This window comes from Eleutherodactylus coqui, chromosome 1 (genome assembly GCF_035609145.1).
Source record: "Eleutherodactylus coqui strain aEleCoq1 chromosome 1, aEleCoq1.hap1, whole genome shotgun sequence".
In the NCBI taxonomy this organism is placed as follows: Eukaryota; Metazoa; Chordata; class Amphibia; order Anura; family Eleutherodactylidae; genus Eleutherodactylus; species Eleutherodactylus coqui.
This window is the reverse complement of record NC_089837.1, coordinates 175,998,111-176,022,402: the sequence shown is the minus strand read 5'-3', so window position 1 is coordinate 176,022,402 and position 24,292 is coordinate 175,998,111. Positions and strand designations below refer to the sequence as shown.

The following is a 24,292-nucleotide window of genomic DNA, read 5'->3' as shown; positions in this document are numbered from 1 at the left end:
CAGCGGTGGGTCATTTTCTTTTTTATGTCTATCTATTTTCTGTATATTTTTTTAACTTATTTTTATAACTTTTTTTTTACCATCTACGTCCCCTATTCCGTCATATAAGACCTCTGGGGGTCATTCATATGGTCTTTTTTTTTTGTTTTATACTTTCCCACTCTAACTGGGGCATCCATAGGAGCCCCCTATAGTGACATTCGTCACTAACAGAGCTATTTAGAGTCTGCTATGACCGAGGGCACCCAGTGGTCACGTGATCCCCGGGTCGCAAAATAGTAATACAGTAATACTTCCACTTGCTCTCTTTAGTACATAGCGCTTATTGAGTCTTATATAGCTTAGAAAGAAGAAGGCAGTAGCGGTTAAAAAACGCTTCTCCATTCTCCTCCGGGTCCTCGGCTGTGTATGCCCAGGATTAAGCGCTGTATATTTACCGCGCTTGGTCCTTAAGGGTTAAGAAAGCATGTGCAATATCTCAATACAAAGATAGAATCAGCAACTTGGAGATAAGGAATAATCCCTTGCCTATCAAAAGGGTAATAATGATTGAACAAATATTTTCTTATGCCTTTAAATACTCCGAAACTGCATGAACATTGTAAAAAAGGGCTGTGACCAAACAGCGTAAGAGTCAGCACATAGACATAGTGCTGTTGTGCAAGAGATCATTCCAGGGTACCAACCTCCTACACCTCAAAGTCCAGTAGAACAAATCACATCGTCACAGACACTTCTTGTTTCAGTAAAGCATTTTATTGAAGTCTGCACATTTATAGTACAGCATGACTTTTTGGCATAACAAGCCACCTTTGCAAGCCTAACAGACATGTGAGAAGTGCACATCTAAATCCCCTGTCCCACATAGCATTGATTACATGGGAGGTGTGCAGTATCAGGGATCATTCTCACAACGATCCCAAGCCAAAAAAGCTTTAGAATGCTACACGTTCCACGTGAATTGAAACTCATAAATTACATATAAATATATCTACAGATAGGACAAATTTTACCTGGATTGTGATAGCACAGTGCAGAAAGTTATCTTATCCTAACCTATTAAAAATCTATTATTCTCTTATTTTAACACAACAAAATCCATTGTAAAGCAATTTAACTCTTAACCCTTTGCAATCCAATTTTGGATTCAGGGTTTCCTAGGGGGCTTTCTCTTTCTGCCATTTTACAATGGCACCATCTGCTGGCTAGAGCCAGTACTGCGGTATGGGAAATGCTGTAGAGGCCCCCGACAACAGAGCGGCCAGTAATATACAGTAAGAATATGTTGCTGCTCATCTTCCTACATCGGAGCTGTACAGCCTTCAATCAGAATGTCTTCAGATGTCAGACAGTGGATTGGAAAGGGTTAATAAAGCACCCTGATAGCATGACATGTTAAGAGTCAAGCTAAAGAAAAGCCCATCTGTAGAATGTCTCATACATTACACATAGTGTGCCAGAACATAGAGGATCACATGGCCACATTACACGGCCAGTCACCATATGCAGTCCAGTGTAATCCAGGAACTGGTTATAAACATATCCAGAGTACATCCATACTCGTCAAGAGAGGATCGGGGGATGAACAAAAGCGCTGTTCAACAGCGGCACACGTGTGAGAGCTGCAGCAGCCTAACGAACGCTTGTCACCCCGCGGTGGGAGAGATCACTTCAGCCTCAGATGCACGGCTTCATGAGTAGAGCTGAGCGAGTATACTCGCTAAAGGACAATTACTCGAGCGAGCATTGTCCTTAGCGAGTATCTCCCCGCTCGGCAGAGAAGGTTCGGCTGCCGGCGCGGGTGACAGGTGAGTTGCTGCCGTCAGCAGGGGGGGAGAGAGGGAGAGAGAGATCTCCCCTCCATTCCCCCCCGCTTTCCCCCGCAGCACCCCGCCGGCAGCCGAATCTTTGCTCCCGAGCGGGCAGGTACTCGCTAAGGGCAATGCTCACTCGAGCAATTGCCCTTAGTGAGTATAGTCGCTCATTTCTATTCATGAGCCTTTAGCTACGCCCCTGGGTCCTAGACTGCATTATACTAGGCACTGTAACTAAATTATAGTCACAGATTATAGTTCTATCCTAGTAAAGCAGAGCTAAAATGCAGACAAGGCGCAAGATCTGAGGAAAAATAAGAGAGAATCTTTCCCCTTATCTACCAGCTAAGGTCTCCCTCACATAGACGGCGATTTCAGCGGAGTCTAACACTCCCATTGAGTCTACCACTCCCTCTCGGACAGCTGCTCTGCTTCGGTGTAGAAGCAGGCTCCTGCAGCACTCAATACAAATGCAGATCCTGCAGAGGTGAAAATATTAAAGCCCATGCAAAGCCACCTCCACTGAGACCATGGACCTCCAGTCCCATCCAATGTCCCCCAGTTGTGTGCGGGAGGCCTAAGAGTGGTTTTACACGGGACAACTATCGAGTGAAAAATCACTCAGTAGTCGCTAGTCGCTTTATTTCAGCTCACTGAAGTGAAGCGACTAGTGAGCAAGTTTTGCCTGTTCTCAGTGAATGGAGGCGAACAGTTGAAAGAGATTCCTGGCCCGCTGGGCCTCTAATCATTGAATGATGGTTGCTCTTGTGCGAAAGCACCGGACCAGTATTCTTTGGCACTTATTCGCCCAACAGTCATCCCATGTAAAGCCACCCTGAGGTTGGTCTCACACATGAAATGTTTGGGAAAATGGTTGTAAATGTTTTAAGGACTGTGGAGCCGAGGATTCGTCTTGAACTGTTTGCCGTCCACGACTCGGTCTTCCACATTTTGGGGACATGGCAACAGTTAAACTGGTAAGCTCTTGATATGAACGTCTCTTATCAACACTTGACTCTACCTAGTGACGCTGTTGACTGAAGCACAAAAGCACTGCTAGACTTAACATAGGAACTTTGACCTGGCCTGACAGACCACTCAATCTATCAAACTCAAATCTTATGATTTTACGGTGGTGGTGAGGATGTACCAAATCTAATGACACCAAAATCATCCACCAAAGGTTACGCAAAGGGTGCTTCAAGACAAAGCCCGTAGGCTTCTTTATATTAGATTTGTTTTATATATACCTCTGTTACCATGTTAACATCAGGTCATGTATGGCACATTTTTTGGAGGAGAGGCACTTAAAACCTTTACCCTGGGTCCGTCCTAAGAGCTTCATAACTTAGAGCCTAGGTGTTTATGAGTGTACTGCATGATCACATTATGCATAGACTCTTGTGGTTAGTGGATTTGGTCATTTACACCACGGAAAAAACCTAAAATGATGCAATCTCTTTGGGCAGACTTTACAAGTAGAATTGGTCATAGTGAATGGCTCAGTAATGTTCTACGTGGCACTTTAAGTCAGTTTCTCACATTTCTGCCTGCTGGTACTATGGTGGTTACCGTAAGTTATGGCATAGTGAAATGAAAACATGCAGGGGTAAAAGAAGGGCACCCATGGTAACAAGCTTACAGAACTGGGTCACCAAGTGCTAAAGCTCAGAAACATCTTGGAAAACAATTATAATAAGTAGGGAAAAGTGGAGTAGTTACTAAAAGTATATCTCAGAAAGAAATGTCAGCAACAACCTGATTGATGGCGACGGTATTGGACAAAACTCCATTTTTTTTTTGACAATGAGTGTAGATCTGAAATTTTGCAACTGCTATCCAAAATCTGAATGGATTGCTAGAGTGGAATATTCACATCACTGGAATCTTTATGATCAATATGGACATATGTTTCTGCATGAAGCCCTACATTTTTTTTCAATTTGCTAATGATACGGCTCAATGGTCATGACAGGTCTGCAGTATACCGGCTGCGATGTGGACATGGACTGCCGGTACAAGGTCAGTCCGAGCCATATTATGACACTTTTGTGGTTGTATGTTTGTTTTACCCTTGGCTTCCCCTGTTGATAAAGAGTCATTGGAGTCATATGTTGAAATTCCCCTTGGTGCTTTGTGTTGGCTGGCCAATCTAGTTGAGAGGGTGTTTATATGTTTCTACCCCTGCTCTTAGAGGTTGCTGATTATACATCTCTTGTTGGTGAAGTTGGTCTAGTCCTTTTTTCCCAGGTGCTGCTGTCCGGATTAAGCTGAGTAATTGGTGTATTGACTTAATGTATTGATTTAGATCTCAGTGTTTCTGCCATTGCTCCTGTCTCGACCCAGGGTCAGTTCAGGCTCGGGATGTGGGTTCATCCTTATCGGGGATGATCACCGCACTTGAGGCAGGAGTATTTTCCTCCCTTTTGGCTGGTAGAGCTAGATTTTGCCATCTTTTCCCTTGTTTAGGGGAATTTCTGGATTTTTTTGTCCCGTGTGAACACTGTCTTGCGTCCGCGCTGGGCATGGTGCGTAAACGCTCAGCACAAATGTAACAGCTTATCTTTGTTAGTTAGTGTTGTCACACCACTGAGTTACAAAGGGGTTGTGTCAGCAGAAACATGGATGGCATAGAGATATATTATCAGTGTTTGTACTGATACTACACTCTATACATAGTGTAAGGTTAAGCATTATATGCACTAGCTATTTGCTTTGTCTCTACAATATGAACCTTTTGGAATTTTCTATTTTTCTGCATTGATTACTAATAAAATGTAGTCTGATTTGTTATCTGAGTTGCAATTATAGACAAACACAATCTAATTAAACTAATTTCCAAGCAGTTGCACCATTTATGTCTTTTATGGGGCAGCGTCAATTGGCATTCGTTTGCTTTGGTTTTACACAAGCTGAGAATTGCAGCTATGGAGACGAACAATACTACGATTGTTCGTCCCTATAGGCTGACTGCACACCTTACAGTTCACAAGGGGAAACGTACAGGGCTCAGTCAGACGGGCGTTTTTTTGCTGCGCATGTTTTTTGCATTAGTGATCTGCATTTATTAGAACCAATGTTTTTCAATGGCAGCTTTTCATTTTGGACCATTCCTCTTTGCACATGAGTATCAGTTCATCAATATTTCTGGGATGCTTTGTGTGCACAGCCCTTTTCAGGTCTGCCACAGCTTCTCAATAGGCATAGGGCAGATTCACACGGGCGTAATTCACTGTGCACCACCCACATCAGACAGTTGCATACTTGTTGTGTGCCAACGATTGCCATGCACTATTCTGGGTGCATGGTATGCGCCAAGATAGAACTTGCTGCGATCTTTATTGTGCATGTATTTTGCGCAATGTGTAAGCAGCAACATGGCAGCCTATGGCAGATTGGTAGAGTGCATTATGTATGCAAAACCCATTTGTGTAAAACACTGTAAACGTATGTTCCTGTGAAGGAGCCCTTAAAGGGGTTGTCTCGCGGCAGCAAGTGGGGTTAAGCACTTCTGTATGGCCATATTAATGCACTTTGTAATGTACATCGTGCATTAAATATTGGCCATACAGAAGTTATTCACTTACCTGCTCCGTTGCTGGCGTCCCCGTCACCATGGATCCGTCTAATTCTGATGTCTTCTTGGTTTTTTAGACGCGCTTGCGTTGTGCGGTCTTCTCCCCTTCTGCTCGGTTCAGGCACGAGCGGCGTTCTGTCTCCGCCCCCTTCTGCGCGTCATCGCGTAGCTCCGCCCTGTCACGTGTGCCGATTCCAGCCAATCAGGAGGCTGGAATCGGCAATGGAACGCACAGAGCCCATGGTGCACCATGAGAGAAAACCGCAGTGCATCCCTGGGAAAGGACCGGCGGCCATCTTGGGAGATTTTTTAAAGTCCTTATTTCGTCGGATCGGTAAGTAGCAAGCGGCTTAAAAATCATTTTACTTTGCTATTTTATGCCAGGGGGGTGACAGGGGGAATGGGGTAAGGTAAAATTTTCAGGTTTGCCGCGAGACAACCCCTTTAAGATCAGGACTCTAACTTGGCCATTCCAAAACACAAATCTTTTTTTTTTTTTTCAACTATTCTTTAATTGATTTATTTGCATAATTGTCTTGTTGTCTATAACTGTAATTTAGATAATAAAACCCCATTTTATTAGTAATTAATGTAGAAATTTCAACGGGTTCACTTACTTTTTCGTGCAACTGTATTGCTTCTGATCCAGGATATCTTCTATCAACTTCTATCAAACACAAATCATTTTTGGGCTTTACTGTAGTCTATGTACATGCTGAGTTACTGGTAATTCAAGAGCTCCTAATGCATAAATCATCTTCAGATATGCAAAATATGGCGAGCATTGACTCCAAAATTCACAGTCAAATCTGCATCAGATGTGCTGAAACTGAACAACACTGCAATATGTTTCATTTACATGGAAGGTTTATAGGCTTTTTACTCCAAATCATTCTATAGTCTGTTCTTTGGTGATTCAGCCAGACAGACCTGCTTGTTTCCATTTATCTATTCCCCAATTTCAATGATAACCTTTCCACTGTTCTTTTAACTTCTCTTATTGTTGCCTACTAGAGATGAGCGAACGTACTCGGTTTGAGTGTTTTTGCACTCGAGCACCGCTTTTTCCGAGTAACTGACTACTCGAACGAAAAGATTCGGGGGGTGAGCGGGGGGTTGCAGAGGGGAGTGGGGGGGGGGGGAGAGAGAGCTCCCCCCTGTTCCCCACTGCTACCCCCCGCTCCAGCACGCCGCCCCCGCGCCCCGGAGTAGGTGCTCCTACCTGATACCGAATATTTAGTCTTACCACATGATCAAGTGCAAACATGCAGAGGAAAAATTATTTTTGGTTAAAGTGGTTGTCCATCTATTAGCTTTTGATGGCTTACACTGCGGAAAAGTCATCAGTAGCAAATCAATGGGGGTCCACTACGTAGTGGCACCAGTGATCAGTAATATGCCCGGCCACTGCACTTGGGCACATAGCTGATTTCTGCTGGAAGGAGACAGCATCGTTTCGACTGCAGTGGCCCAGCTTTGTATTGCAGGCCAAGTTTATAATGGACATTTGGCCTACAATACCAAGCTGGGCCATTGCAGTATGGAACTATCTACTTCCATCAGAAATCAGCTCTATGCCAAAGTATAGGTGCTTAGCAAACCGCTGATCCTTGGGGCTCCCAGAGTTCTGCTGATGGTCTATCCTGAAGATAGGCTATCAATAGTGCATAACAGGACAAGCCCATTAAATGTATGTTCAACCCATAAATGTATTTTGTTTGCATGTAAGGCAACAAAAGCAAATTAATGCCCTGCGGCTCCTATCCTCACAATGTTTCTGTAGTCCAGCTAGGTACCGTGATTAAGCTGGTTGGAACGCTTCATTGTGCCGTCCTCCCAATAGTTTCCCTGATGTCACTCTGTGGTGCCTGCTTGATCGTCTGACATTGTAAAGAGATAAAACATGAAGTGTTTAGCCTGTTCCCGCTGACGATGGCTCTGCAATCTATAACATTAGCATATTAAATACTTGAGCTGGAAAGCAGCTGGTAGATATGGAACACTTCTAACTTGCCAGGGGGCTAGCTGAGTTTGCATCACTTATGAGCCCTTGGACAAAGCATCTCTTGAAAACCGATATATTGAAAAAGAGCTCACCTCTTCCTTTATGATGACAATGAGCAGCTATTAACTCTTCTTGTATCATGCCATAGAGACCGCACAGCTCTAAGCTGACCTGTTTGCTTAGACAGCGATGAGACACATTTACAAGATTAAGCTCTTTCTTGTTTTACTTTTTTCTATTTTTATCCTTTTTCAAGTGTCATGTAAGTGTGAGATGCGATTTTTCTTTCTTTACTATTAAAAAAACATACGATTTTTCACATTCATGAAAAACGTGCATGAAAATCTCATGTGCAGTGATGGAATGCATTGCGTTTTTCTTTTGCAATCACAGGGAAAAAAATTGCAGGTTTAACCTTTTCCAATCCACTGTCTGACGACATTATCATTTAAGGCTGTACAGCTCTGATGTTGGAAGACGTCCGTCGGGGTTCTCTTACTGTATATTGCCAGCCTCTCTGCTGTCAGAGCCTATCCAACGTGTCACCTCATGCAGTACTGGCTTTAGCAAGCAGATAGAGCTGTTGAGTAAGGGCAGAAAAAGAGTAAGCCCCCTAGGAAAACCAGGATAGAAATTGGATTGGAAAGGGTTAAGAGTGAGATATCTGTCTGATAAACTGCATTCGCCCATCTGAATATATCTTTAGGCCTCATTCACATTTACACGGCTGGTTAGTCGCGATAAAACTTTGGCCAAAAATCGTGACCATGTGAAGCATTGGATTCCGATACATTCATTCACATGGGCGATTTTCAGTCAAAATGCCGACTGTTTTCGGTCGCCGATTTTTCACGCTGAGTTAAAAGATAGATAAAGGTTCTGCCAGGGCGCATGAACCCTTAAGCCGTATGAAAGATCTAAACCCACCTTAACATTGTGCACCAGAGTATATAGCAATGAAGCATACTTGGCTACTATGTTTAGTTTAGCCATACACAGATTCTTTGGTTGCCTGTGAAAAAGTTCACATAATTCTGTGTCCTGTCTGTTGAATACAAACCAATGGAAGCTATTAATGAGAATTCACTGACCTCTATGTATATATATATTTATTTGAATTCTGTAGACTTTCCAGAAGGAAGAAATAGAACCACTTCAAGCTCATCTACAGGAGGTCAACTGGTTGGGTCAAGGACTTGTGCAAAGTGCGGCTAAAACCACCAGCACCCAGAACCTGGAACATGATCTAGAGGACGTAAACACCCGATGGAATACTCTGAACAAGAAGGTACCTATTTAGAACCTTTCATTGTCTGATTTATCCCCGTGCCTTTTCTTCACATGCACTTCGTATCCCTCTCATGAGAACGCTTTAAGCAGATCTGGTTCTCTTTTTTCAACGCGGCATGTTACAGATTGTATACAACTTGTCAGGTTGTTGCTTGGTGTGACACAAATAAAGAATTTTCAGTAACAAGACATAAAGAAGAGAACATCTTTATATGATATCTTCTTCCATTTATGAAGAATGGCATTCATTCAAATCACGCATGATTGATAGTGAAGAGGATTCAGACTCGCAGGTCTCTGATTGTCTGTTCTGTGATTAAAGACAAGGCTTGCATTTGTAGGTTGCCCAGCGTGCTGCTCAGCTTCAAGAAGCACTTCTCCATTGTGGCAGGTTTCAAGATGCTCTTGAGTCCATTTTAAGCTGGCTTACCGACACCGAAGAGCTTGTGGCCAACCAGAAATCACCATCTGCAGAATTTAAAGTGGTGAAGGCTCAAATTCAGGAACAAAAGGTATTCTGCTCATTTTTATATTTCTTTTCTCTTATGATATATATTATCACATTTTATAGACAGCCTATACTTCTACTGTATACTTATATCTTATGCTATATACTTATAGTAAGTCATGTCACAAATCTATCTCAACACTAATTGTGTCCAATACAATGTGAAAGTCACCTTCAGTCTTATGTAAGAGTAGGTCAGAAGTTAGCATTGGTCGGAGTCAGATCTGGGGTATCTGCATAACTTCTAATATCTGTTAACTGTGTATGTATGTCTTAATGCCTTGAGATTGGCTTACATAAAGCTGTCACATATCCCCCTTATACCAAAGGATCTATCAAAGATACTTGATAATGTTTTACATGCTATGCAACAGCTTTACAGTTTAAGGCTTATTCTGGTCTTATAAAGGGATGCTGTATCGCTAGGATATACCATCACTTTATTAGATAAGGATACTCTTTAAGAGAGTTCTCCTTAGGGCTTTTTCACATGAGTGTATATCAGCCTCCATTTCCACGGCGGCCAATATGCGCTACGATCTGATGCATTGGAGTCGTATACGTGCGGCGTAAAAGCACCCGGCCAGCCACTATAGCCCCGGGCGCTTTTATGCCGTCCAGGAAAGATAGTCCTGGAACTATCTTCCTGGCCAGAATACGTCGGCTGCTGTATAGACTCCTATGGGAACCTATGACAGCGGCCGGAGAAGGGAGGTGGGAGAAAGTTTAGCAGCATGACTGCTAAACTCCCACCCCCTTCCCTCCTCCTCTCCAGCTGCTTGCAATGGGATGGTAGGATGGGAGGGCTAGCTGCTTAGCTCCCACCCTGTCCCTCCCCCTCACATTGCTGGCTGCCAACAAGGGGCAGAGACAGGGCGGGAGCTTAGCACACTTGCTCCTGTCCCGCCTCCTCCCATTGCTGAGAGCCGGCAAAGGGAAAGGAAAGGGGGAGACAGCTTAGCAGAGCTAAACTGTCTCCCCCTGCCCAACGGCATTGTGGGCTCGCCGTATATATGCATCGGTCCCGGGCAGTCTGAACGGGTGCACAAACATTAGCTTTGTGTGCCCGTTCTCACGTTTTTACGGCATTGGCGGGCGAATATAAAAACGCCGACGCCCGCATGAAAGAGGCCTTAGTAAAACATAATTATGTTCCAGCAGATAATTGTGTTTAGAAGCCATTCTGTTTCAGCTGGAAGTGTGATCATGCTGCTTACAGTGTAAAGTGCATTTTACATCAGCCCAAAAAAGTGACCAGAGCTTAGGGCCCTTTTACACGGAACCATTATCATTCAATTAATCTTTGGATTATGTGAACACAGCCAAGGATTGAACGATGAACAATAATTTGTTCGTTTATCGTTGATTGTTCATTTTACGCAGTCATAAAAATAATTGTTCACTGTTTGACAATTGTTTTGTGTAAAAAGTGATCATTTAGCCATTTGCGGTCCCAGGATGGACAATATTACTGCCCTGATAGACCCACGAATGACTGAATGAGCAAAATGACCAAAAAATTGTAACAATTATCTGCCCATGTAAACGGATGCACTTTTGAAAGCAAATGACTCGGTCACCTTTCACTCATTCCAACAATTAATTGCTCCATGTAAAGGGACCTTTAGGGTAATCAATAGAACTGAAACTATACTTGGCAACTTTTAAACTGCAGCTTGCATCTCATTACAGGAAATGGCTAATATAACGTCAGTAAGGTTTACAATTCTGCACCCTCAGAGACGGCTGTTGTGCCATAGAGGAGCTGCCTATTTCTTATCATTTTATATTTTTCTTATTCTACCAGCTGCTGCAGAGATTACTAGATGACCGTAAACCTACCATCGATGTCATTAAGTGTGAGGGGGAAAAGATTGCCAATACTGCTGACCATGCAGATAAGGATAAAATATTGAAACAACTCAGTGCCTTAGAACGTCGATGGGACGAGCTGCTGAAGAAAGCTGAAATACGGTAGGACAAGTGTTTTTAGAACTATTTAATTTAAAGTAGTAGTCTGGGTTTATGAAAAGCTCCAACCTTGTCCATGTTATATGTCTGCTATTGCAGGTCAGAACCATTTAAGTGCCATAGCCTATGAACCAGTGGTACCAGTGCCAAAATAATAGAATAGCGGACCTTTTTCTCCAATCCTGTAATCTCGTTTAATTAAAATGTAACCCTGTGCTTGAACTCTTGCTTCACAAAATTGTGTGTGTATGTATATATATATATATATATATATATATATATATATATATATATATATATATATATACACTAATCAGCCATAACTAAAAGCTATGGGGCAGTTTACTGATATCATTGTGCCTACAGTTCTTGTAAAATGTGTCGAAATGTGGCACATTTTGTGGCACATACAGTAATGTTACATTATGTTTTAGACCTATTTATGAATCAAATGCACCAAAAAGACTAATTCCCTGCACCTCATTGGAGATGAGGTGGGATTTAGCTGAAAATGACAGGCAAATGGGTATGGCTTTAATGCAAGATCAGCTGGCAAAAGTTTGGAACAAAATTTTCTGACCATTTAAACCAACTATTAGGTGGTGCTAAATTAGACAACAGTGTCTAAAGATACACCAAATTTATCGGTATATCCTATAGAGAACACCTATGGTAATATTTGAAGCACTAATAAGAATTATAGGACTGGGGAAGTCCTGAAAACCTGTTCTGTTTGCGGGTCCTGGGGACTTTTGGTAGGAAACACTGGTCTAATCTAGGTTCACACTTTCTAACTATTGGACAGGATTAGTACATCTGCATTATATGTATATAATGTAAATAAATTACATATTCTAATGTGCTGTATTATTTAAAGGCATCTTTGGGGGAACAATTGTTTTTCACTTAAATGCATATATTTTGGGCTGGCAATCATTTTAACAGTAGTGTTTGATTAAAACTTTTGCACCATTTGTCTACTGCAGTTTCTACATATCACTGTATATAGACACTGCAGTCGAACAGTATTATGGTCCAAAGGTTGCTCAAATGACCTATTATGGGCAAATGTCGTCCTCTGTAAACATGGCATCCGGAAGGCATCACTTGTCATTGTCACCTAGTTTATAGCTGAACTAAAACACAAGCAACTGCTGGCCTGTTTGAACGACAGCCTTTTCACAGTGAATGAAAGCTGGCAGCTGGAAGAGAACCCTGGCGCGCTTTGGCTCCATTCAGTGAGCAATCATTGCTCCTCCTTAAGTGCCCCACAGTCGTCCCATGTAAAAGGACCCATAAAAGATCTGTCAGTGCGGTTGGACCGAGGACTTGGTTTGTTTCTTCTCCTGGATGTTCTTAGGTAATTTATGACCACAACCAAGTATATTTGTGTTGTGGTCATTAATTAGCTGATACAAAGTCAAGGAGAGAAGAGATAGGGGTTGGAAACTAATGACCGTTTTAAACTGGATGTTTATCGTTCAGATTTGGGCTGGATAACGGGAATTATGAATGTTCATAGTAAATGTCCGTAGCGACTAAACGGCGAACGATAATTCGTTCAGTTTTTTTGCAGGCATAGAAATCAAACGATGGCCTAATTACTGTGAAAGGGGGCAGGCGGGTTAGAGATCGTTCTATGGAATACACAGGACCCATTATTGCTGAAGCACCCGACAGCCGTCCTGCGTAAAAGGACCCTTAGGCTAGTTTCACATGGGTGAGTGCGATATCGCCGTGAGAAAATCGTGGCAATATCGCATTCTTGTACTTGAGATGTTTGAGCGCCAGCGATGCTCGTTCCAGCAAATAATCCCGCATCGCTGCCGCTTGTGATTTTTTTTTTGAGCGAAACACAATATGAGTTGCTAATGCAAAGACGCATCGCACAAGCATCGCCAGTCGGTGCGTTGCAATGCAATATTTCGGAGGTCCCTTAGGGAAACATGGGTGAGAAAATAAGGCTTTTCATAGCAAGATAGCACATGCTGCGATTTTTTTTCACGCCACAGTGAAAGCATCACACATGAAAAAGAAGACATTGAAATACATAGGCTTCAGATGACAGCAATTTCACACGCTCTCGCATCGCCAGAAAATCGTGCCAATTTATCGCCTGCGGGAAACCGGCCTTAGACTACAGTGTCTATTAAAAGTGATAGCTAGAAGCTGCAGAAGGCAAACAGTGCTAAATTGCGCTTGTACTGATTTGCAGTCAGTGTGCTTGCGTCCATACAGACCCATATTGTATCCCTGACTGCTCGTTGGCAGGATTGCTCTGCTTAGTTGTACCTAGAGCCTTTATGATAGTGTTATTCTCACGTGTCGGTGTTATTGCTTCCTCCTAGTATTGTTATTTTAATGTGACGTTAATGGGGATGTAAGAACACAAGACATAAAGCATTGCTTTATTAACAGACCTATAGGATTAGGCTGCAGATTAAACCCATCTGGTGTCTGCTTCCTCCATGCTTATCCTTAGCTGCAGTTATTAATACTGCTGTGTAACGCTTTACTTTATATGCGGATGGGAAGATACGGAGCTTCAGAGCACAAAGATATCCTGCTAATCATCTTAACAGTGAGGTCTACCAGGGGCCTGGAAAGCTATCCATCCATAGATAGCACAAAGGGAGAATTACTGCTTCATCCCTAGCAAATCAACGGATCGGTGTCATTCTGTAAAGTGATCTTCACATTTATTGGAGTCATCTCCTTTTGTTTGAAGCTCTGCTGCTGACTTGAATTTTCCTTAAAAGATGTTTCTTGTTCTAAAAATAATGGGGAAAAATTCTGTAAATACTGTAGGTTCTTACATTAGCCTCATCCATCATGTTGTTAGAACTAGGATTACCTTTACAGCTCTCTTTAATGTCTGGGCCCCAACTTTTCCAGACATTCGGAAATCTGCAGGTATGCAGCAGCACATCATTGCATCCCATGTTGTGTATTACCGTATTGGTAGTTCTACTCAAGATTTCCTGGGTGCGACCCGTAGCGGATGTTCACATGGCAGAATTTTTCGTGTGGATTCTACCTCTAAGAAAACGCGTGAAAATTGGCGTCTTTTTGGTGCAGATCCGCACATGAAATTTCTCTGTCAATGGAAAAAAATTAGTGTGCGGAATTCCATTGTGGAGGCTCGAAAGAAGTGACATGTCATTTCTTTTTAGGTTCCACATAGGAATTCCACACGTTGATTTTGCCCATTGACAGGGCAGATTCCGTATGTGGATCCATGCAAGTGTTAGTAAATATTGCTAAACGACTTACATGGGTGTGTCCGCCTAAACGCCATATTTTTCAGTCAACTCACAGCTGAAAACTTGCATAAGTACATTGTTAAAGCTGCCCTGATGTGTGAGGCCAGTGTCTATCATAACGTAAAGCAGTCATTAGAGAGAAGCGTGCCCAGGGCGAACAGGAAACCCCCCCTGTCAAACAACGCATGTGTCGGGGAAAGCTGTGGCATACCAGACATATCCTCTGCTGCGGCTGCTGTGTAGTATTGCAGGACGGCCATTCGGATTATGGGGCATCCTGTAATTCAAAGATGGCACTAAGTCTGCCACACTGAGTATCCCCTTAACAGGGTTGCCTAGAGGGGATCCCAAGTGGGGAATCAGGCGCTATGACGTTCATATGCCGTACTAGGAGATATGAACAGGGGTTGACTTCTTCACACAAAGCCTTCAATAGTATTTTGCTACAACTAGAACATTGCTTTCTGCAGATTTTGAAGAGCAGAAATGATTAGATGTGTCCTTGGAAATCAGACACATGGAAAGTTTTCTTCTCTCCTTGAAGTAACTTCGTGACCTAGCATGACTGACATAGAAGCAAGCAGTGCGCATATTTCTTATATTAAATCTTTGAGAGCGATCAGTCCTGAACATTTACAAAAGCCCAACTAATTTGAAAATAATTCATGATAATTCCACTTTCATATTTGTGCATTAGCGTTTATGAACTTTTGTTGTACTTTTACACAAAATAAATCTTCATATTGTTCTATTGCGATCCAACATTTCATATAGGGAAACAGCAGGCTAGTTCAGGAGGGCAGCAGCGGAGCAGCAGCAAAGTAAAGCCAGTCCATGCTGCTTCTGCTATAATAATACACGGAACCCACCCAAGCTGTTTATTTAACGCTGTAATTGCATCTTGTGGCTCTGGTTTTTCTCTTTGCTCCAGTGATGTCACCAGATTCTCTCAATGTAATTACAACGCAGCCATATTATTTGAGCTAAGATGTAGCATACACCATTACCGGTTTATGCTTAGGTCAGTAGCCTGTGGTTAGGTGAAGGAATGCTAACTATTTTAGCGTGTTATAGGAAAAGTGAGGTTCAGATCTTCATTGGGACTTCGAATCACTGCAAGATAAATGCAGAAATGTTACTGCTTGAGAAATGTTTCTCTAGGAGTGATTTATATTGATATGGAATTTACAAGTGTACTATGCTAATATGCTTTATAAAGTGCAGGAGCCTTGATGAACTCTGAAGAGGTGTAGGCCACCTCAGGGCACATACCATAGGTATGAGCTCCAACCCAAAGAATGTACCCCAGCACAAACACAGTAATCTACATATAACAGTATATCTATGCGGCCTTATTCACATGAACGTTTTAGCGCAGCTATTCTGCGATAATTTGTTGCTTGAAAATGGCGGCCATCTGAAGCATTGGATTCCAATGTATTTCGGCGCGTAAAATCGTCTAGCCGGAAAGGAACGCACATATGCTGCCGATGCCGGCCGCTTTTACATGCGGTCAGAAAAGATAGGTATCTTTTGGCCGCGATCTGACGGCAGCTCCCATAGAAGGGGAGAGACTCTAGCACGACTAGACTAGGGAGCTTCTATCGCCGCGATCAGCCAGCAAAGGGAGGGGGAGGGAGGCAGCTTAGCATCGCTAAACTCTCTCCCCTAGGCCGACGAAATTCCAAACTGTGGTGTATACACGTCGTACCCAGCCATGTGAATGGGTGAGAAAATGCGAGATTTAGAGGTAAACTGGTCGCGGCTTTCCCTTGCTGTTGCGATTTTCGGACGTGATGCCTGCAGCCGAAAAAATTGCAACGACCATGTGAATAAAGCCTGAGGGTTAGTGGCAGGCCTTGTATTGGGAATAGCAGCAGGTACAGCTGCAGGCTACTGCTAACAGGGAGCTTGTTGCTAGAGCTAATGGCAATGTGTTTTGCCACAGCGGGTTGTGACAAAAAAAGTGATTAGCTGCAGGGTTGCGCATGTCTATGTGGCATGTCCTCACTGGAAGCCAGGAGACTGGCGATGGAATTGGCAAAACTCTTTAGATGCAGCAGGTAAGTATAATATTTTGGCCTTTTTTCACAGTTCTTTTTATTTTACAAAATCCCCCTACATGCAGATGTTTCTGTAGATCCATGAGATCCATAGAAATATCCACAACAATTTAGAGTTGTTGCAGATTCCGAATTTGCGCAAACCCATGGCAGAGAATGCAGGGCACATTTCTTCTGTGAGAATGCATCCTTAATGTTACAGAGCTTTGAAGCAGTGTTCGTTACATACGTTAGCACAGTAGTTCCATTTGAAGACCTTCCCTACATTTCTGGGGACACTTTCCAATTGCCTTGTTTTGTATTTCCCAGCGTAGCGTTGTCTGATCTCATGGCACTTGTTTATTCTGTTTAGTAATGTTGACTTACTATATGTATTGTACTCTCTAAAAACGCTACAAAATGTATCAGTACTACCAAGTGTATTAGTACTAATGATGTTAGTGTTTACATGTTACAGAAATCGACAGCTGGATGGTATATTAGTTGTAGCCAAACAGTTCCATGACACATTGGAGCCCCTGTCTGACTGGCTCAGTAACACCGAGAAGAAGCTTGCCAACTCTGAGCCCATAGGGACACAGACACCTAAACTGATTGAACAGATTGCCCAGCACAAGGTAAGACTCAAATATACATGGACTAAGCTAAAAGGGGCTATCCAGTTATGAGCTATTGATGACCTGGTTTCAGGCTACCAGTAGAATAATGACAGGGGTCTGCTGCTCAGAACCCCTGCTGGTCATATGTGCCCCAATCCGCTGCACTCTGCAAACAGATCCTTACCACTGTGGTGGCCCAGGTTGGTATTGCAGGGCAGCTTCCAATGAAAATGATTGGGAACTTGGATTGTAATAGCAAGCCTGGACACTGCATTTGGAACAGGACATTTTCCTTCCAGCAGAAATCAGCTGCATGCAAAGGACCAGCAACAGCTCATCGGGGCCCAAGCAGTGGATTCTCACCAATCTGCTATTATTGGCCTATCAATAGCCATCAATAGTTATTAACTGGACAACCCCTTTAGTACAAACGTGTGCTACCTTTTTGAAGGACCACATACCACAGTACAGTACCATATATATTGTACATTCCCATATGTGGGTGCTGATAAGTCTTTGGCTTTGTAAAAAATAAATTGAACTATAGATGTGACACAGATGCTCAACACACATCTTTAGCTGGCCAAGCACTTAAAATCACTGCTCTTCTAAAAACACTATGTCCTCTGGCGTTGGTCATGTTAAAATAGAACTTGTCTAAACGTCTTTTTCTCCAAATTGGGGCACAATTGGGCAGCGCCTATGTAAGTTAAGGCTCTTTTACACAAGCCAATGATTATGAATGAGCGTACATTGGAATGCTTATTCACCCTATCATTGCCCTTTGTAAGAAGGGTAGCAATCAGCTGACAAATGAGCAAATATGCAGTCATCAGCTGATCACATCCATTGTGCAGCCTAAAAAATAATTGTTCTTGGCAGCTTATCTCCCTGTGTGAGGGTGAAGTCTGCTAAAGGATCTGCATTAAATTGCAAAAAGTCTGCCCCATTATTGCGGATTTTGACATGTTTTCCGTTGCAGTTTTCCTCGGAATTTGGTGAAGATGTTCACTGTAACTAGCTGTACCATTTTCTGCTATGTGGGAACATACCCTAAAAGAGCATGTAGATTTGGTGGTGGATACCATTATATAATTATAGGGCCAACTTTACTCTGCAACTCCAATAGGATTGCTATTAAATACCCTAATAATTAGCTAGTGAAAGTTTTTGTTCCAAAATCTCGTTGAGCCACTCACATCTTATGTCTTCTCCACCTATCAAAACAGATCAGCTATTTTATGTGAAGCATGCACTCTCTTTTAGTGTGTGGGTCTGTTTAGTGGGTGCACAGTGATAGCTTGTAGGGGCTAGATCAAGGGAATAAACCATATATTTCGCATCAGCCAGAGATAATAAACTCTACATGTTCCCATGTTTTATCGTGGCTGCCTATTCAATTCTGATCCGAAACGCAGATATGGGATAACAGATAAATGAAGTGTAACTATTTTCATGACTGTAATGAAAGCCTGTCAGGAGCCACATATACTTCTGGATTTGTGTACTGTATATAGGATTGATTTCCATTTCACAAATTGAAATGTATCTTCAGATGTGCTTAATTACAGCATATTTGGTATTGTGCGTGGTCTTAGTGGTACCTCAAGAATCAATAACCGCCTGTCTTCAGAACTAACTTACAATCTTCGTTCCTTCCTCTCGCAGAGTTTCTTCAGCTAAAGAATGTTAATCTCCGCTCTGTCTGTTTGATTTCACAAGTTAAACATGGAGCTCCTTTCCTTTCTCACCTCCTGATTAAACTAACAACCCTGCTGATTGAATTTTCCATTCATTTGCATGGTTTCCTTTGGCCACATTTTCCTCTTGTTTTATACATATTTTATTTTCACCCTCCTTATTCAGGCATTGCAAGAGGACATTACAGCTCATAACACCATCTTACACCAATCTCTGAGCATTGGGCAGGCTTTAAAAGCGCTAAGCGCCAGAGAAGAGAAGGAAATGGTTCAGGAAAAATTAGATATTGGCCAAATGCGATTCCTGGAGATCCAGGAGAGAAGTAGCAGGAGAGGGGAACTTCTGCATCAGGCGTACTGCAATGCTCAGATATTTGGGGATGATGAAGTTGAGCTCATGAACTGGCTGACTGAAGTACATGACAAGCTGAGCAAACTGTCTGTCCAAGATCACAGCACAGATGTACTCACCAGACAACACACTGAGCTGCTGGTATTTTCTGTTTGTGTTTGTTCCGTTTTTCCTTATTCATTTATTATTATTTATTTTTATGTTGTTACTACATCAGTCCGTTGGGTGAAGGAAGAAGTACTTAAGACAATATTTGTAGTTTTCACAAATTGTAAGCAAGACTTAGTTTTCATTTTACCCCATTCATCTTCTAAAGACAACCTAATAGGAAAGGATTTCCATCTTAGGGCGCCCACCCACTGGCGATTTTTTTTCCCTGCGAAATTCGCAGCATTTTTTTCTCTGCAGGGGTCTATGGGACTTGTAATGTTAAAGTCGCGATCGCGCAAAATCGCGATTTTAACATTACAAGTCCCATAGACCCCTGCAGAGAAAAAAATGCTGCGAATTTCGCAGGGAAAAAAATCGCCAGTGGGTGGGCGCCCTTACTTTGTTTTTTCTAGTTTTTAATTTTACTGTTGGACATCTTCAAAGAATTCATGCTTTGGGTGCTTCTAGATTGAGAGGATTAATGAGAAAATTATCCAATTATTTTACTGCATCTGACACTTAGAGGGAACGTGTGACCTCCTATGAGCACTCAGTTATGGGGCTTATAGGATTGGTCCCACTGAGTCTGGGGGTGTCATTTTTATACTTTCCAGGCTCCCTGTTCCTTTGCTGTTACCCCAGGAAGTCAGCGCTCCATGTTGTCAGTATGACCCTTTTAATTCAGTCAATGTGTGCTTGCTCCACTGTTCTCTATGGGAGTGTGTGCGCACAGACTAAGTGAAGAGAGTCATACTGACTGACCGCAGCGCCCAGGCTGACAGCACTGGTAAGTATAAAATCTACACCCCTGGACTCAGCAGCACCTTAAATTCGTTTTTGATGCTTATAGAAGGTGACAGGTTCCCTTTAACCCCTTAACGACCGCCCCATCGGGAAACTACGTCCTGCCGTTGCAGGACGTGTATGGAGGGAGGTAGCGGCGCTATCTCCCTCCATACAGCGCGGGCATCAGCTATTTATTACAGCTGACACCCGCGGGCAATAGCTGCACTCGGCCGTTCGGCCGATCGCGGCTATTAACCCTTTAAATGCCACTGTCAATTCTGACAGCGGCATTTAAATCCCCCGAACGCTGTTCGGGGGTCCCGCACGGCCCCCCCGCGGTGAGATCGGGGGAGCCGTGCAGGTGTCATGGCAGCCGGGGGCTTAATGAATGGCCCCAGGGCTGCCTTAGCAGACTGCCTATCAAGCCATCCACACAGGGTGGCTTGAAAGACTGCCTGTAAAAAAGCAGTATGACGTAATGCTATAGCATTACGTCATACTGCAGGAGCGATCAAAGCATCGCATGTTAAAGTCCCCCAGGGGGACTTCAAAGTACTGTGAAAAAAATAATCAATAAAGTTTTTTTAATTGTTAAAAAAAAAAAGTTATAAAAGTTTAAATCACCCCCCTTTTGCCATATCCATTATTAAAAAATCAAAATCATAAAATAAAAATATGTATTTGGTATCGCCACGTCCGTAAAAGTCCGATCTATCAAAGTAGTGCATTATTTTTCCCACACGATGAACGTCGTCTGAAAAAAAAAATAAAGAACGCCAGAAATACACTTTTTTAGTTACCCTGTCTCCCAGAAAAAACGCAATAAAAAGTGATCAAAAAGTCGTATGTATTCCAAATTGATATTATCGGAAACTACAGGACATCCCGCAAAAAATGAACCCTTGCTCAACTACATCGACGAAAAAATAAAAAAGGTATTGCGCGCACAAGATGACCGCAGAAAATAATTGAAAAAAATTAAATATCTTAAAAAAAAAATAAAAGTACTACAGCAAAAAAAATACTATACAAGTTTGGTATTGTAGCAATCGTACTGACCCATAGAATAAAAATATCAGGCCGTTTTTGTTGCAGTTTGTGCGCCGTAGAAACAGGACGCACCGAGAGATGGTGGAATGTCGTTTTTTTTCCATTTCTCTCCGCTAAGAATTTTTTAAAAGTTTTTCAGTAAATTATATGGTACAATAAATAGTGCCATTGAAAAATACAACTCGTCCCACAAAAAATAAGCCCTCATACAGCGACGTCGATGGATAAATAAAGGAGCTACGATTTTTTAAAAGGGAGTAGGTAAAAACAAAATGGAAAAAAGCAAAAAAGCTCCGTCACTAAAGGGTTAAAGGGAGACTGGGAATCTTTACAGCTAATGAGATCTTACTTTTCTGTTTTTACCTCATATTTTATACTGTAGCTGCTGATCTAGGAGAATATAAAATATTACTATTTGTGAGCCTTATTACATGTTACTGTGGACATTAGAGGTTGTACAGGTTAGTTGGACCCTTTTCACATTTGCATAAATAGGGATCATCAGGGTTTTCCATGGGGCTTTTTGATATTTTTGAAGGCAAGAATAGCTCAGCCTGCAGGAATATTCTTTTTGTAACCTATAAAAATGTATCCTTGATGGATCTCTGAGCAAAATCAACAGCTTTCATCATGACTTGCTAGTATATGACCTCCGGCACAATAGCATATTTTTTTAACTCGGACCAATGGTCCATGTGAAAAGACTCATGGCATGTCCTGTTCCTGTGTATTTCACAGATAAGAAATAGGACATAGCAATGCATTTCAATGTACTGTGTCTCTGTTTATCTGACTGATGTCCATGTGCTGTCAAATTGGAGTTGTGCCAAATTGCCCATTTACATGGGACGAGCCCTTGGGCAAATGATGCCAACACTCATCCCAGTGATCCCAATGCTGTTACACAGGAGCGAGTATCTCTGGCACTGCTCAGACAGTGGCCAGGTTCAAGGTGGAGTGGGCTGGAGAGGTCTGACTGCTGTGACCCCCACCGATCATGATAACTGGGGATCCATGTCTGCACCTTTTTATGGAGTGGCAGTCAAACATGAGCACTACCTCATTCAGATTCTATAGGGCTACTGGGGAAAACTACATACAGCTGCAGTTATGTTTTCTTTATCAATTACCTTAAATAGGACCTTGTAGTGTTCTAAAGAACATTTATTATATAGTTAACTATTTAAGATCCCCCAGTCTCTAGATTTGTGACATGAAGGAAAATAAAAGTCAGTGCTCGAAGCAGCAAAGTATGTATATAATAATACAGGAACATCCCTAATATCCAGGTACACAAAAAAGGCTGATATCAGCCAATGTCAGCAGTTTGTTTGCTTTATATAGCTCTTATCTGTAATGATCCTGCTCCTCCTGTGTTTGCAAAGCCTGCCAGTTTGCTGGGCCGCCCATACCAAGTATGTCCATTCCTGTTGGTTTCTGTTTACTTTTGTACTCATTTCCTGGAGTGCTGCCTTGTTTTTAATTGTCTAGATATGTGACCTAGTTGGACAGTTATCACCTATATTTATTTTTTACTAATTAATACTACATAGTGAAATATTTTTCTAATCTGTTATTATTGTCTAATTGTAGATTTTTTATTATATTTTCTGTACATGGTTGTGAAAACTGCAATCTTTCCTGAGCTGTCTACATGTACCTCTGCAGGGTTACAAAAACATTGGCTATACAGAGAGATGGTAGAGGCATTTTTTTATGCAGTAGTGCAATTTCCTGTACTGCAGCTACCTATATTAATCTCTTAGACCTAGGTCAGCTCTACTGTAACAATTGTCACAGCACTGTACCCATTCTAGTCCTAGAGTTATCTTCAAAACAGTAAACTTTGTAAATTAAAATAAATGTAAATCAAATGCAAAGCAATTTTAGTACGAGATTTAACTACATATATACAATACCCTCCAGAAGGCTTGAAGCACCCATGTTTTAACCCCTTGCAATCCAATTTTGGATTCAGGGTTTCCTAGGGGGGTTTCTCTTTCTGCCATTATATTATGGCGCCATCTGCTGGCTAGAGCCAGTACTGCAGTATGTGACATGCCAGAGAGGCCCCCGACGAAAGAGCGGTCAGTAATATACAGTAAGAACACACTGCCGGATGTCTTCTGACATCGGAGCTGTACAGGCTTCAATGAGAATGTTGGAAGAAGTCAGACAGTGGATTGGAAAGGGGTAAAGAAAAAAAAAATCATTAGCTAGAAACACCTCTGGGAGATTTTCCATCAAAAATAGAAATCCAGACTCAATTTTTTTAAAGTTGATCTACTGCAGGCTGATGCTGGCCATAGCTGCAATATAGGCAGAGGGTGGGTATTTCGAGGTGACCGTCATTTGAAGTTATTTCCAGCTTCCAAGAGTCAGATGAAAGATTTGAGCTGTTTGTGTTGTTTCCCAACTTCTGGAGACTACTGTAAGTGATTTACATTTACATGGATACACACTTGTAAAAATGCCACGTAATGTTTTATGTATAATAACTTTCAAAAATGATTTTTATGATAAAAGTTCTGGAAATGAAGCTATTTAGTTTTCAAATCACCCTTTTTTTCCTTTTTCTGATAGCTCCTTCAAGAAGACATTCTGCTGAGAAAACAAAATGTTGATCAGGCCATTCAAAATGGATTAGAGCTACTGAAACATACGACTGGTAAGTGATGTAGCTGTATCACAATAGTAAGGGCTATAACCTTTGGGTTAGAGCATGCAGCGTATGTAACATATTCATGAAGATCATGAGGACTACATGGTATGTGCACAATAAGACAATTCAATCAGAATATGTAGGAATCATTTAGACTACAGAAGAAGCAGGTTCGAGGGAAAATTTGGCCCAACTAAGAAGCAGCTGGAAATTTGGCTTTTGAGGAGTAGGAGAAACTCTTGATTTGATATAGTAAAATGTCCATCAATTACGCACCCTTCCCTGGTTTCATGGGAGAACATTATTAGGACTGGTTTTAATCACAGAATAAAAACATTTATAACCCCTGAGTGAACAAATGGTAAAGAGTAGTGATGAGCGAGCATACTCGCTAAGGGCAATTGCTCGAGCGAGCATTGCCCTTAGCGAGTACCTGCTCACTCGAGCAAAAAGGTTCGGCTGCCGGCGGCGGCCAGGGAGCGGCGGGGGAGAGCAGGGAGGG

General features: G+C 42.2%; 1 protein-coding gene across 7 annotated transcripts in view; it reads left to right on the top strand.

The window, feature by feature from the left end:
* DST (dystonin) overlaps positions 1 to 24,292 on the top strand; it is a 391,490-nt gene that overhangs the window by 300,997 nt on the left and 66,201 nt on the right. For all 7 annotated transcript variants that reach the window (XM_066604043.1, XM_066604051.1, XM_066604016.1 and 4 more), the window contains 6 exons: positions 8,523 to 8,684; positions 9,028 to 9,198; positions 11,002 to 11,168; positions 16,949 to 17,108; positions 18,957 to 19,283; positions 23,712 to 23,796. In XM_066604043.1, coding sequence (XP_066460140.1) covers positions 8,523 to 8,684; positions 9,028 to 9,198; positions 11,002 to 11,168; positions 16,949 to 17,108; positions 18,957 to 19,283; positions 23,712 to 23,796 — 1,072 coding nt within the window. The remainder of the gene's footprint in view (positions 1 to 8,522; positions 8,685 to 9,027; positions 9,199 to 11,001; positions 11,169 to 16,948; positions 17,109 to 18,956; positions 19,284 to 23,711; positions 23,797 to 24,292) is intronic.